The sequence below is a fragment of the Ovis canadensis genome, chromosome 7 (assembly GCF_042477335.2).
Source record: "Ovis canadensis isolate MfBH-ARS-UI-01 breed Bighorn chromosome 7, ARS-UI_OviCan_v2, whole genome shotgun sequence".
NCBI classification, from domain to species: Eukaryota; Metazoa; Chordata; class Mammalia; order Artiodactyla; family Bovidae; genus Ovis; species Ovis canadensis.
The window spans coordinates 98,168,891-98,183,475 of record NC_091251.1 but is presented as its reverse complement, the minus strand read 5'-3'; the positions used below and the strand labels follow the sequence as shown (position 1 = coordinate 98,183,475).

General features: G+C 51.7%; 1 protein-coding gene across 2 annotated transcripts in view; it reads right to left on the bottom strand.

Moving 5' to 3' along the window:
* ESRRB (estrogen related receptor beta) overlaps positions 1 to 14,585 on the bottom strand; it is a 187,557-nt gene that overhangs the window by 54,130 nt on the left and 118,842 nt on the right. For both annotated transcript variants that reach the window (XM_069597139.1, XM_069597140.1), the window contains exon 2: positions 2,215 to 2,624. In XM_069597139.1, the coding sequence (XP_069453240.1) occupies positions 2,215 to 2,624 (410 nt within the window). The remainder of the gene's footprint in view (positions 1 to 2,214; positions 2,625 to 14,585) is intronic.

Sequence of the window (14,585 nt, the reverse complement as noted above, 5' to 3'; positions counted from 1 at the left end):
ACTGACCTTCAGGAGTCTAAAATAGTGGCAATCTTACCAAGATTACTTCCCAATTTTAGAAGAAAAACACTGCTCTTTCAGTGGCTTAAACTGTTTTAAACATCTCCTGTTTATCCGTCCAATATCCAGCGATATTGATTGGATATTGAACTTGGGGTTTTCAAGCCTGGCTGAGACTTAGAACTGCATACAGTGCTTTTCACATCTAGAAATTCCAGGGCCTCTTCCCAGACTGGGGGATGTGGAGCTAGCAGGGACCCAGCATACACCCATTCACGGTGCTGAAGGCTAGCGCAGTGCCAGACAGAAAAGGGTTCCGTCAGTATCTGCTGAGAGAAGTTGATACCATGCTCCTTCTGGGAACGGTACAGGGAACTGGGGCCCTGGGGTTCTAGGAAAACTTACTTTTTTACTGTTTCATTCCTTTGTACTATTTGCATATTTGCCATGCTTATATTTTTAAAGGGTCCATTTAATAAATATATTTATCTCTAGCTAAAATGGCTTAAATCCTGCTAAGTCAAAATAATAATTGTCCTTTTTAAATTAATGAGATTACAAAAACCTGCTTTGCAAGATAAAACAGATTATGTCTGTTGTCTAAGTAATAGACAGTAATAGTAACAGTATCCCTCAAGTAAATCTTAAGGGATACTACGAAAGTGAAAATAATAATTGCAGACATTATTTAGTGCTTACTAAGTGCCAGGCCAAAACATGAGTGCTATATATATATATAGTACATACAGTGCATCATATATATATATATATATAGTATATAATTAAGCCTCTTTTTAACAGCTCTATGTGAGGTAGCCATGACACCATCTCACCTTTCGTGGGAACAAACTAAAGCAGAGAAACTGAGGCAGCCCCCAAGGGCACTGAGCAGTAAGGTAAGCGATGGAGCTGTGTGAACCAGAAGCCCACCCAGCAGCTGGACAGGTCAACACACCGTTCCAACTAACACGCAAAACTGGACACATCCGAGGACCCTTAATTAGTTTAATAATAACTTCTCACAAGAAAGTTAAGCAAATACTTGTTGACTGAACAAGCCAAGAATCATCCATGGAAGCTCAGCCTGACTCTTCTAGAAGAGAAATAGGGGAGGGGGGCAAGGGAGAATACCCCCGGACCACCAGGCAGGGCAGGGACAGGAAAGCACCCTGAGTTTTCTCTAGTCTGGTTTGCAGTCTCTGCCCCCAGGGGACAGCATCTCTCATCTCAGGGACCTCCACGAGCAGGGCTTTTGGTCTATCCTAGCGTCAGCCTGGCACTTAGTAGGAGCTCACAGACAGTCAATGGGATGCACAAAGCCAGGGCTCTACCTGTGACCTACTGTAGTATGAGTCTTGGTTAATATGCGCAGCCATCATTATCCCCTATTTACCTAGGACTCACTTCTCAGCACTGGAGGGCTCTTTCCCACCCATTGAGAGAGGCAGCCACCCCATGGCCTTCGGAACATGACTCAGCCGATACGCACACGCTTTGTGAAAAGTCCACAAAGTCGAGTCACTCGGGGATGGGACAGGATGAGTGGTCAGGGTGTGGTGGGGGGGAGATTCCCCTTGCTCTTCCTTGACTCTTTAAAGATAAAGAGAGTAGTCACAGTCCACTTGTGCAATTACAAAGTGAAAGTGAAGTTGCTCAGTCGAGTCCGACTCTTTGCGACCCCATGGACTGTAGCCTACCAGGCTCCTCCATCTGTGGGATTTTCCAGGCCAGAATAATGGAGTAGGTTGTCATTTCCTTTTCCAGATGATCTTCCAGACCCAGGGATTGAACCTGGGTCTCCCGCACTGTAGGCAGACGCTTTACCGTGTGAGCCATCAGGGAACAAAACGAGAGACCCAGTACAGTTCAAGAGGTCTGGAATTGCAGGGCCAATAGGGCTGCTAACATTTTCCCCTCTAAAATCGGCTCTTTAGGGTCGCACATTCGGCAATGTTTCCCATCCTAGGCACACCTAGGCATTTGTGCAGATCTTCCGGGGTCCCCTAAGCAGGGGGGAATGCCATTTCAACAACAGCCCGCGAGTTAGAGCCCACGTCCAGAATCCCAGGATGAGCAGCCCCGGGAGACGGAAAGGAGAGCCTCCGGAACCTGGCATTCAGAGGCAGGCTGCCCCAGCAGCTGGCTCTGGGGGATCCCTGGCTCCTTGCTGGGCCACACCCCCACCCCTCCCCGGCCCGCCCGGCGGCCCCGTACCTTGGATGGTCCTCTTGAAGAAAGCCTTGCAGGCCTCGCAGGAGGCCACGCCGTAGTGGTAGCCGGACGCGATGTCCCCGCACACGAGGCACAGGCGCTTGGGGATGGCGTTGAGCATGTACTCGCACTTGATGGCCGAGTCCTCCATGAGGCCGCCCGCACAGTCCTCGTAGCCCTTGCGGCACGGGGTGCCTCCCAGCCCCGCGCCCGCGAACATGGGCGGCGAGTCCAGACCGTTGGCGTGGGCGCCCAGGGCTAGACCGAAGCCGCCGCTGGCGTCCGACGAGCCGCTGGGGCTGTGGTGGCTGAGGGCATCGATCCCCGAGGACGGGCTGGACGGCTCGGTCTTGATGAAGGAGCCGCAGCTGGAGCTCAGGTGCCGGTCGTCTGCGGACATCCTGTTCAGCAGCCTGGGGACACAGAGAGCAGGAGTCAGCTCGGAGAGGCTGCGGTGGTGTGACTTCCCCAGGAATTAGCTCTGGGCTCCGGGCACCAGGTGGGTGGGGTGGCTGGGAGGGGCTTTATGCTAGGTATTGGTGAGATAAAATGCTGGCGGGGGTGGGGGAGAGGTCAATTTCGCTGGGGGCAAAAAGGAAAAACGGCACAGGCCAGAGTGAGTTTCTGGCAGTACCCCCCAGAACCTTCTGAGTCCTCAGAATGAAAACTCCTGTTTGATCAATAAACTTCAGATGAGGCACCCCACCCCTCTGCAAACTGCTGGCCTAAAGGGTGACAAAGTGGTAACCTTCGGCCAAAATATCTGGCCAACCTTCCCACGCAACAGTAATAGACTTGAAGTCTGAAGGCGACAGCCCTTGGATCAGACACCCTCAGAACCACGACCCGATGACCCACCTCACCAGACTCCCTCCCCATCCCCACCCCCACGCTGGGGCAGCAGGTAACCCAGCCTTGGAGCTTCCCCTGAAGGCCACAGTCACCGAGACTGGGACCAGAGGTGCCAAGCCTCCTGACCAGGGCAAGACACAGGGCCTGTGGCCAAGGCATCAGCCAAATTGGCTGCCCTCTGGGGATCCCCTCTGGCCGGGGCACATCTGGAGGGCAGCCCCCAGGCCCTCTCTCTCATTCCCCTCTGTCGCCCCAGAAGAGACCATGCCTCCATCATGCAACATGAGGGAGCCCTCCAACCCCAACTCTGAGCATCACCCCGCTGATTCTTAACCTTAAATTTCCACCTCCAAGCGCCCCTGCCTCACTGCAGAGTCAAGGGAGCAAGAACGGCAAAGCAGGATCACCATAAAGGGTCATAAAACATTTCCCATAAGGAAAATCCCCCCTCCCAGAACCGCGATGGGTGGGTGAGAAGGCAGGCGAAGTACCAGGACCAGGGGAGGGGCTTCTCTCCCATGTGAGCAAGAAGAGTGAAGGGCAGGGAAGTGTACTCAGGGAAGCCCAGCCACAGCCCACATTCAAGAGCTCTGGGCCAGGCCGGCCCTGGAGTCAGGAGGCTGGGTCAGGGTCCAGCTGCCCATCTGTCCATGTCCTGGCCTCACCTGGTGGAGGTACAGAGGAGGCCACGGCGGATGCCTGAGCAGCAGGTGGAAGTTAAGAAGGAAAGGTCCTGGAGAATGAAGGGGGCTGGAGAGGGTGGGAGTACCGCCCCGTTCATGGAAAGACGGGCCGGCTGGGAGGGAGGGAGGGTCCCAGTGCTGGAGTCCTACCTCCAATGATGCTCAAAGGTAGCCCCTTGTTTTCTGAGCAGCTCAGAAAAAAGAAGAAAGCATGGGTCCCCAAGTGGGGAAAGGGCTCTCCTATCACAACCACAAAGCCCACCCTCACAACACAACCTTGGGCCCACTTACCCACACCACCCAAGGCAGTTACGATGGGGAGGGGCCCCACCGATGATCTCATAGTCACTGCCCCTCCCAGGGGGCTGTTCCATCCGTCTACACTTGAACGTGTCCGGAGGCATTGCCCCGCAGACAGTTCTAATCAGAAGCTGGGAGCTTTCTCTGATAAGAACGATAAAAGATCCCTAAAAGGCTCCTACTGTCAAGAAATTTATTATCTACTGGAATGTAGTGTTTGAAGATAGAGGCTCTCGGGTCTCTCTGGTTTCAAACTGAATATTCCTGAGTCTTCTGAGACGCCTCTTCTGCTAGCTCCAAGTTTCCCTTACACCTCTGACTGGTGCCCTGGCATGTCCCCGGTCATCTGCCTCCCGTCCATCCATCAGCAGGCCCCTGGCGTGTCCTCAGGAAACACCATCAGCCTGAGCAGGCACAGAGGCGCCTGTGGGTTCACCCCCTACTATGCCCTTGCGCTGGGCCTGCAGGGAGGGTGGACTAGGTGCTCTTACATTTACAATCCCCTCCCACTGCTACTTTGTTGTTCAGAGGCTAAGTCTTGTCTGACTTTGTGACCCCATGGACTGCAGCATGCCGGGCTATACTGTGCTTCGCTATCTCCCAGAGTTGGCTCAAACGCATGTCCATTGAGTTGGTGATGCCATCCAACCATCTCATCCTCTGTCACCCCCTTCTCCTCCTGTCCTCAATCTTTCCCAGCATCAGGGTCTTTCCCAGTGAGTCAGTTCTTTGCATCAGGTGGCCAAAGTACTGGAGTTTAAGTACTTTGAAACTGATGGAGCTTCAGCATCAGTCCTTCCAATGAATATTCAGGACTGATCTCCTTTAGGATGGACTAGTTGGATCTCCTTGCAGTCCAAGGGACTCTCAAGAGTCTTCTCCAGCACCACAGTTCAAAAGCATCAATTCTTTGGCGCTCAGCTTTACAGTCCAACTCTCACATCTGTACATGACTACTGGAAAAACCACAGCTTTAACTATAGGGACCTTTGTTGGCAAAGTGATGTCTCTGCTTTTTAACATGCTGTCTAGGTTTGTCACAGCTTTTTTTCCAAGGGGCAAGCGTTAGGGCTCTGCAGTTCCCAGAAACATCCCAGGCCTGCTGTGACAAGCACTGCAGGGCAAGTCAGCTCCCAGACCCAAGCCCTCCTCCCTCAGGCTTGTGAGTGCCCCAGAGATTTTGGAAGACACACTTGGAGTCAACAGTAATTATCGCAACTGCTATTTAGTGAGCACGTTTTATATACCACCCACTTCAGATCTGTCCCTCGGGTGTACAAGAAGCTCGTGCCCAAGGGAAGCAGTTGGAGAGCCCTACAGCTATGTCCAGTGAACAATTTTCCAACCCACCTTCACGGCTCAGCCAGCCCTGATGGACACCCAGGCCAGGCAGTGGTTTCATGCCCTAAGCCTTGATTTTCCCTCCTAGCCCTCTCCTTGAAGGCTTCAAGGGGCACAGGCACAAAGCACTCTTTAGTGGGCTGCACAGCCAGGACGCACCCTGTCCAGGCCACCGCCTCCAGGCCCTGGCCGAATGACTCTAGGACTGAGAAGGAAGCAAACTTGCCCCCCACCTCAGAGTTGGTACAGAAACCCAGCCGCTAATTTAGAGCCTGGGCTCCAGCTGCGAGTCTGCTGATTTCATTCCTACAGGCTTCTCGTTTCGGTGACCCTTATTTTGGCCCCACTAGAATGTCTATGCCAAGGAGCTTCAACACGTACTCTGGGCACCAGGGTGCCGAGGGCTGACCAGATAGGAGGACATGCCCAGCACAGCTCACGATGTCAAGAAGCTCATCCTCTCACCAGAAGGACAGACACTAAACAAACACGTGTGTGCAGGGCGCCAGCAAGGCAGGGGGTGGGCTGGGCACACCCCACTAACAGGGGCTCACCCGCCCTGCCCCTCTGGTCTGGCTTCATTCACACACTCGTTTGTATTTGCATTCTTTTTCCCTCCAAGAAACCTGCCCCTCCCCCCACCCATCCTTAACCTCTGGACATCACTCTTTAATTCAAAAGCAAAATGTAACTAGAAAGGGAAAGAAAAGGGCCAAGAAGCAGTGGCCAGAGGAGCTGAGAAGAGAGAGTGAGCTGTGGACGTGCCGTGGAGACAGCCATCGAGAAGCGGGTGGCGGCAGGTCACGTGCCCCGCAGGGGAGGTCAGGAGTGCACGTGTCCCCTTCAGTGAGCAGTCAGGATGTGGCTGGTGACGTCCCCAGAGCAGTGTCCTGGCATGGGGTGGGGGTGGGGGTGGGGGGTGGGAGCCATTTGGCCAGAGCTGCAAGAGGCCCTGGAAGCAGACAGTTTTTCTGGAAGCCCAGGCAGAGGAGAGGGTAGGGGTAGGGGCTTCCTTGCACACCTTTACACAGCACCGTCCACTTGAACTCAGGGGTGGTGGAGGCAAAGAAGGAATGTTTTTGTTGTTATTGGTGGTAATTTATCTGCTTCTTTGATGAGGGGGAGGGGTGTGTGTCAAGAATGTAAGGAACTTAAGAAATTTAAAAATTACTTTCCAGTTTGCCTGAAGCAACCCTGATCCCACCTACTGACCCAATATAATTATCCACCACTCCCCATGTCTCCCCAGAGGAGACAATGAATTCTATGGTGACTCTATGTTACATGCTAATGGTAAAGAGCAAATCAAGATGGAGAGGTTGAGATGACCGAAGATGAGTATCAGCTTTTCTCAAATTCTGGTCCAGCCTTCATCAGAGTCAGCCAAGGTGCTGGTTGAACAGGTAGCTTCCTGGACTGACCCCATGTTGTTGCTTAGTCAATGACGCCATGAACTGTAGCCCTCCAGGCTCCTCTGTCCAGGGGATTTCTCAGCGAAGAATATTGGGGTGGGTTACCATTTCCTTCTCCTGGGCATCTTCCTGACCCAGTGATTGAATCTATGTCTCCTGAATTGGCAGGCAGGTTTTTTTTTTTTTTTTTAAACCACTGAGCCACCTGGGAAGCCCAGTCATATTTTGAACATTCATCCCTGTAGGTGGGGCCCAGAATTCTGCATTTTTGGTCCTGTGTGTTGGTTTGTTTTTAGCACCGCAGCTGTGGTTCTCAGAGAAGTTAAGTTTGAAACCTACAGGAATAACACAGGCGGTCAGGGGACCCGGTGGAAGTCCGCAAGGAATCTGGATGTCCCGGAAGAGAACTGAGCTGAGGCAGTACAAGGGGGAAGGAAGGTGGGCAGAGGGGAAGTTTGGAGGTGGTCTCTCTCATCCCCCAGGCAGCCTCTCCTCACTCCATGGAATGGGAGGTGAGGTCTGGAGATCTAGCAAAAGGAAGGGAGTTTGCAACAGCAACTGCGGGAGGAGGAGAGAACAGAAATCAGGGGCATAGAGGCTCACCAGGCCCCTTAACTCAGCCTGCAAGGCAGCAACAACAGGGAAGCTTCGACCTGTGTTTCTCAACCCAGGCACTATTGACATTTGGGGCTGGTCATTCCTCACTGTGGGCCAGGCTGTGCACCGCAGGTCGGTCAGCAGCATCCTTGCCTCTGCCTGCTAGAAACCAGTAGCACCCCCACCCGCAGAGAAGACAACCCAAATCTCTAGGCACGGCCAGATGGTCCCTGGGGGACAAACTGCCCCCAGTTGAGAACCACTGACTTGGCTATTGGAGGGAAGGGGGAAGGCAAGGGGCCCGGAAGCTGAGGGTGTCGTTCGCGGATGGAATAATCTCAGAAAGCCCAGAATTGGAAGAAGATGGAAGGCCAGAGGGTGGCTGGGTGGGGTTCCCAGTGGGTGGAGGCTAAAGTACAGAAGGAGGAAGAACCCAGAGAGCTGGAAGGATGGGAGGCTGGGTCAGGGAAGATCTCAGAGATTGGAGCCAGGATGCCAAGGCTCAGGAGGATGTGGCCACGGGGCGAGTGGCCAGGACGGGATGCAGGAAGAGCGTAGCATCGGGATGAGGCGGAGGTGTCGACACGTGTGCCCTGGGGAGGAGAGGGTCACGTGGAGTCCACCATCTGTGGTTGGCTGGGGCCCAGTTCCCAACTGGTCGATGACTATTGACTTTACGGGAGGGGCCCAATGCCCCATCTGAGCGGTCTTTGAAATAGCAATAGTCAGTGGTCTAAGTTCCCGGAGGCATTCTCTTCCCTCTAATTCAGCTCAAATCAGGAGCACAGCTAGAGCTGCCCCGGCCTCAATGTCACCACCGTCTGATTAACATGGCCCCCCAGCACCGACCCAGGCCTGCCCCTATTCGCATCCAGTGTGGGGCCCTTACCCCAGAGGGGCCTGAGCTCCTGGGATGCCTGAGCTTACTCTCTGCCTCTGCCAGATAATCACTTTGCTGGACAGTGAAGTGGGTTGGAGGTTTTCCTAATACAGACACCAACAGCATCTTGGAAGTTCTGAAGGAAACCCAAACCATTCAGCTCTTCTGTCATGAACCTAACCCTAACACTAAAGGAAGAGAAACTCCAGGGAATCAACAAGAAAGCGATCGTTAGTTTTTTAAGCTGGAATCCCAGGGGTCTACCCCCTTCAAGGCCACTTGCTGGTGGGCAGGCTGAAGAAAAGAGGCTTCTGGAGAAAAAAAGTCTCCTGGAGGGAAGAAGGATGGGCCAGCCTGATGGGCCTAGGGCCTGGCTCTCTGTCCTCTGCAGAGTAGAGTCCAGCCACCACACGCCAGAATTGGGGTCACGCGTAGAGGGGCTACCCTCAGAATCAGCTTTTGGCTCTGTGCCAGGCTGCCCTGTAAGAGCAGAAACAAGCCTCCAAGTCACTTAATGGTTACAAGCCATTGCTCTGATGTGAGCCAGTCATAGTAGCTGTTGACTTTGAGTAAATAGGTCAGCCTCTCTGGGCCTCAAGGTTCCTCATCTGTAAAATGGCTCCATCACAGCAGTTCCTTCATAGGGCTTTTCCGTGAGCAGGGGCTAGATTGAGGGCAGGAGGAGGAGGGGGCGATAGAAGATGAGATGGTTGGATGGTATCACCAACTCAGTGGACATGACTTTGGGCAAACTCCGGGAGATCATGCAGGACAGTGAGGCCGGGCCTGCTGCAGTCCATGGCGTCACAAAGAGCCAGACACGACTGACCGACTGAACAACAATAATGTAGGCAAAACGAACATGCTGGGGCCCAGCAAGCTCTCAGTGGACAGCGTCTGTCTTGTGATTCTCCCGGAAACCCCTCCCAGAAAATCCAGCAGCTGGCTGCAGCCTGGGGTTAGGCCCAGCAAAGCTCCTCCCTCAACCAAGTCCCCATTTCTAGAACTGAGGATAATTCCACAAGGAACTTGCCATTTACCAGGAGAGAAAAGTAGTGGGTTAGGAAAATTAAGAGGATAAATAAGCCTGAAACGGGAATCCACTCTACAGAAGAAAAAACAGCTTCTGAACACTTGAGAGACTCTTATGTACATTCCCATAATTAATTTGCTAACCAGAAGCCACTGAGCTGTTCATTAAAGCAGACCCTCAGATCCTCCAGCAAGGCTTTATTTGTTATGAATCAGCCCCCCCAGGCACTTGAAAGTAACAGAGCTAAACTTCCTTCACAAATAAGGTTAGAGAATGCAGAATGAGCCTTTATTGGAGGGATAAGATGAGGAGGACCACGTGGCTAAATGTGAGTAACTGACAAGGTCCCCAGCATTCCTGTTAGGACATGGATTCATGAGGACTTATCACACGAGAGGAAGGGAAAAAAGGAAGGAAGGAGGAAGAAAGGGAGGGGTGGAGGATGAGGAGGAAGGAAGTATCATGAACCAAGGCTTATAATTAATCCAATTTCATGCATCTGAGTCCATTCTTCATATATATATGTGCTTTTTTCCGTTACACTTATATATTTCTTTAATTCAAACTGACCTTCTCCTGCAGTAGTCTGAAACACCCATTTCAATACGTGAAATCTTGCCAGGCATATCTTTCAATGCTGGACCCATTTTCCTGGACAGACACCAGCACAGTGGGAATCAGAGCATCATAAATACTCAGAGATTCTCCTGCCTGACCTGGTGACCTTCAGAGGAGGAGCTGAAGACCCCAGAAGTTGTGGCTCACTCAAAGACACTTACTAGAGAGCCAGGCTGGCTGGGGGATGCCTGGAGACACAGCGGGGAGGTGACCTGTGCAGGGGAACAGGGTGACTCTGCCCACCTGTTACCCTCCATCACCACGTCCACTACTGCAGCACCAGTCCTGTGCTGGTTTGATTTTTGTCTGGTCTCCTTAGGAATGCTTTCCTCATGCTTTTTCTCTCTCTTCCTTTAAGAGTGACTTAAGACTACAAAATGACCCAATTGCAAACTGGATTCAGTAAGAGCCTGCCTCCCCCTGTATGCTGCAGCGCAGGCAAAAATCTGTAATTAAGCATCTTGTCGTTAGAAAGATTAGTCAAAACCAGGCTGATCCCAGACAACTGATTGAAATCTCGTTCCACACAAATTACGGCACGGAAAATAATGATGGGTAATTAGTGCCCTTCAATCGGGGTTTTTATCCATGATGTCCCAGGCTGCATTCATCATCATGAGAAGAGAGAGGCTTTGCCAAAGCAGGAGGAGACTGCCGGGCACTGAGGGGCTACCCCGGGACACCGGGAGGGCCGGGTCCCCTGGCAGAGCTCCAGCCCACAGTGGACAGCCGCTGGCTCTTGTGGCTGTGTGCAGATTAGACAGAGGGGCCCCCTCTGGGCAGACCAATTCAAAACTTCAGCCCTCACCCTGGTCCTCTCGGGGGAGTGCCTTCATGCAGGGCCCCAAAGTACCTGATGGCTCTCACTTTAGCCCATCTGGCTAAACTCTGGCCTCTGACACCACAAACAGATGTGTCTGGAGGAAGGACAGCTCATAATTTCAAAAGATGCCCCCAAATACACCTCGAGCAATTTTCCTTTCAATTGCTATTGGAGATCTGACATCTAGGAATCTAAACTCTTCTTGAGTCTGTTTTTATTTTCACCCCTTAATATGCAGTGATATATGGCATAAATATCCCACCTACTGTCACTGAACAGATTCGGCAGTTTTCAGATGACATTTAATCCTAGAGGCGCCATGGTGTTGGGCCATAGAGCTTAGTGGTTGGCGTTGGATTACCTGAGTTTGAATTCCAGTTCTGTCTCTCACACGTAATTTAATCTCTCTGAGCCTCAGTTTATTCATCTGTAAAATGGGATGGTGATAATGATCTATGTATCTCATAGGGTAGTCTTGAGGATTAGTGAGTTAATACAGAAAAGAGCTTAGAGCTATACCTGGGAAAGTGCTCAGTAAGTACCGCTAGCAGTTGCTACCAGCACTCTTTTTGGTAATGAGGAGACAGTTTCCATTCAGTGTCTAATAAGTTCTGTCGCACAGCAAGCAAGCCTGTCTTGCTTCCTCTCCCCTTCCCGTCATTCATCCATCGTGCATCCATCCCTCCACCATTTAATCCTGCATTTGTGTGCTTCTCTGCATGCTGCAACCTCCACTGAGAAAGTTCCTTTTCGGACAAAGGGGTTCCTTATTCAGGTGCTACTAGAACCAACTATTGGAACTAACCAGCCTCTCTTCTGGGAGCTGCCAACCAGCTCCAGCATTCTCCCGCTCTCATTCCCACGCGCACACCGAGATGCCATAGGAATCGCCACACGTGTAAGGCTCTCTACCTGCTGGCCCAGCAGAGTGACCCAGAGCTGTGCTCGTGACCCACGCTGGGCAGTGTCTCTCCCTTGAGACCTTGCTGTCACGGCTGCCTCTCCAGGGACAAAGGCTGTAAGATGGACATTTCCAAGTGTGAGTGAGGTCATACTTCACACCGTGGTGCAGCAAGAAAGACAAATATGGAAGCTGGCAGTGGAGAAGGGTGCCGGCCAGGGGCAGAGCCCCAGGAGCCTCAGCTGGCAGCTACCAGGCAGCATGGCAGTGCCTATGCTCAGGGGAGCGATGAGGCATGATTCCTGGCTGTGGCAGCTCAGACGGGCGGCTGTGACAGCTAACCACTCCCCGCCATCTCATCCATTCATGCACTCGCCCCCTCCTTCCTTCATTCATTTCAACTATTCCTTGAGTATCCATGGTGTGCCAGATACCGTTCTAGCCTCAAGGATGGATTGGTGTCCAAGGTGGACAGGTTTCTGTCCTCAAGGAGTGGCAACACTGTATTTCATTGACTTTAAGCTATACCCATTTATTCACTATTTTTTTTTTTTGGTCTAGTTTCCCCTTTTTTCTTTTTTCCTTCACATTTTAACATCTTGGCAATCAGAATGCATCTTGAATCGATGGCGTGCCATAGTTTCATTTAATTAGTGGTTATAAAAATGGTGTCTGTGTCTTGAGAGTCCCTTGGATTGTAACCAGTCCATTCTAAAGGAGATCAGTCCTGGGTGTTCTTTGGAAGGAATGATGCTAAAGCTGAAACTCCAGTACTCTGGCCACCTCATGCGAAGAGTTGGCTCATTGGAAAAGACTCTGATGCTGGAAGGGATTGGGGGCAGGAGGAGAAGGGGACGACAGAGAATGAGATGGCTGGATGGCATCACCAACTCGATGGACATGAGTTTGGGTGAACTCCGGGAGTTGGTGATGGACAGGGAGGCCTGGAGTGCTGTGGTCCATGGGGTCGCAAAGAGTCGGACATGACTGAGTGACTGAACTGAACTATGAAGAATGAGAAGGGCCAGGGCACGGATGGCAGAATAGAACAGTATCCGGACACAGTAGTCAGAAAAGGCTTCTCTGAGGAGGTGACATTTTAAGCAAAGCTGGAGCAAAGATAGGGTGAGAAGCACGGCGGGAGAACTCTGAGTTGGAGGAACAGCAGACCAGTCGGCAGCACTTGGACCAGGCAGGAAATCAAAGCGCCCCTGGTCTGGCCCGGGGCCACCTGCCTTGGCTGAAGCCCCCAGTGATAAGGAGGTCAGTAGTTTAGGTGGCAACTGCTTCCATCTTTAGATAACTTAGTTTTTTTGCAAGTTCTTTGTCAAGAGCCAAAATATTTCTTCTCTCTGGAGCTTTCAGTCATAGTTTGTACAACTCCCTCCCTCGGGACCTACAGAACAAGTCTAACCCCCTTCCACCCGACAGGCCTGCAGGCGGCTAAAGGCGGCTTCCTGCGCCCTGCTGAGTCCTGTCCTCACCAGAACACATCTCCTGGACCTAGAATCACTCCTGCTCACATTTTGCCTTCCTTTGCGAATAATCCATCTGCTCTGTTTACTCTTCATAAAAAGGATCAGAACAGAGCACAGGGACTTCCATGGCAGTCAAGTGGATAACAGTCTGCCAATGCAGCAGAAATGGGTTTGATCCCCGTCGGGGAATATTCCACATGCCGAAGAGCAACTAAACTCGAGCACCACAGCTACTGAGCCCGAGCACTGCAATGAAGAGTAGCCCCCACTCTCGGCAACTAGAGGAAGCCTTCACGTAGCAATGAAGACTCAGCACAGCTAAAAATTAATAAACTTTAAAAAAAGACTTTGTCTTTCAATGCAGAGTGCTGCGGGTTTGATCCCTGGTTGGGGAACTAAGAACACGCATGCCTTCTGGCCAAAAAAAAAACCAAAACAGAAGCAATATTGTAACAAATTTAATAAAGACGTTAAATTTGGTCCACATCAAAAAAATAAAAAGAAAAATCTTAAAAAAAAAAAAAAAAGAGCACAGCCTTCAGGTGAGTTCTGATCAGTGTAGAACGGTTCTGACACCTCCTTCATCCTCGATGCTCTCCTTCTGTGGAGGCAACCCTAAGTGGAGTCGGCATTTAAGGCTCTTGGCTCACACTGCTGACTTCTACTCTGCTCCTTGTGCGGTCACACGCCTGAGGCTCTTCTGCGTGTGCTGTTCCTGCGCCTCGCTGCCCGCTTCCTACGTGCACTCCTGCAGGGCAGTGTGCAGACCCAGTGAGAGAGACCACATTTCCATCTGCCACCTGGTCACAGCAGCGGCCCTTTGCATGTGGCCTTATCCACCACAGGGATGACACAGGAAGCTTGGGGCTCCCAGCATCCACTTCTCTCCCTGACTCAATTTTCCAGCCTTCATGCCAAAGGGCAGCCTGGGCAGATGACAAAGAGATGTCTTAACCTGATAGACAGCTGAGAACCTGGCATTGCTGCCAACTGGGAACCACTCCTGAGCTCTGTAATGGTGACCACAGGAGGGCTCATTCTGTGCTGGTCACAAAACTACATGCACGAGATTCCTATCAACAACCTGTTATTCCCCCATTTTGCAGATGAGGAAACAGAAGCCCAGAGGGGCTAAATATCTTGGCAGGGAACACATGGTCAGAAAGTGCTGGAGTGAGTTAGTTACAAGGTGAAGGGGAGAAAGTCACAACATTCTTTGGCTTGACGCAGCCAAGGCATCCCTATCACACCCGCAGGAAGGCAGGGGTCCTTTCCACAGCTGCCCACTCCTCCCTGGGGTGACTTCAGGCCAGCCACACTGGCCTCCTGTGCCCTCCCACCACACCCACCCTGTACATGAAAGCAGGGACTGTGTTTGCTTTCTCTGCTGTTCTCCACAGTCAAGGATGCTTCCTGGTACAACAGATGTTCAGAAAATATTTGTTAAGTGAAGGAG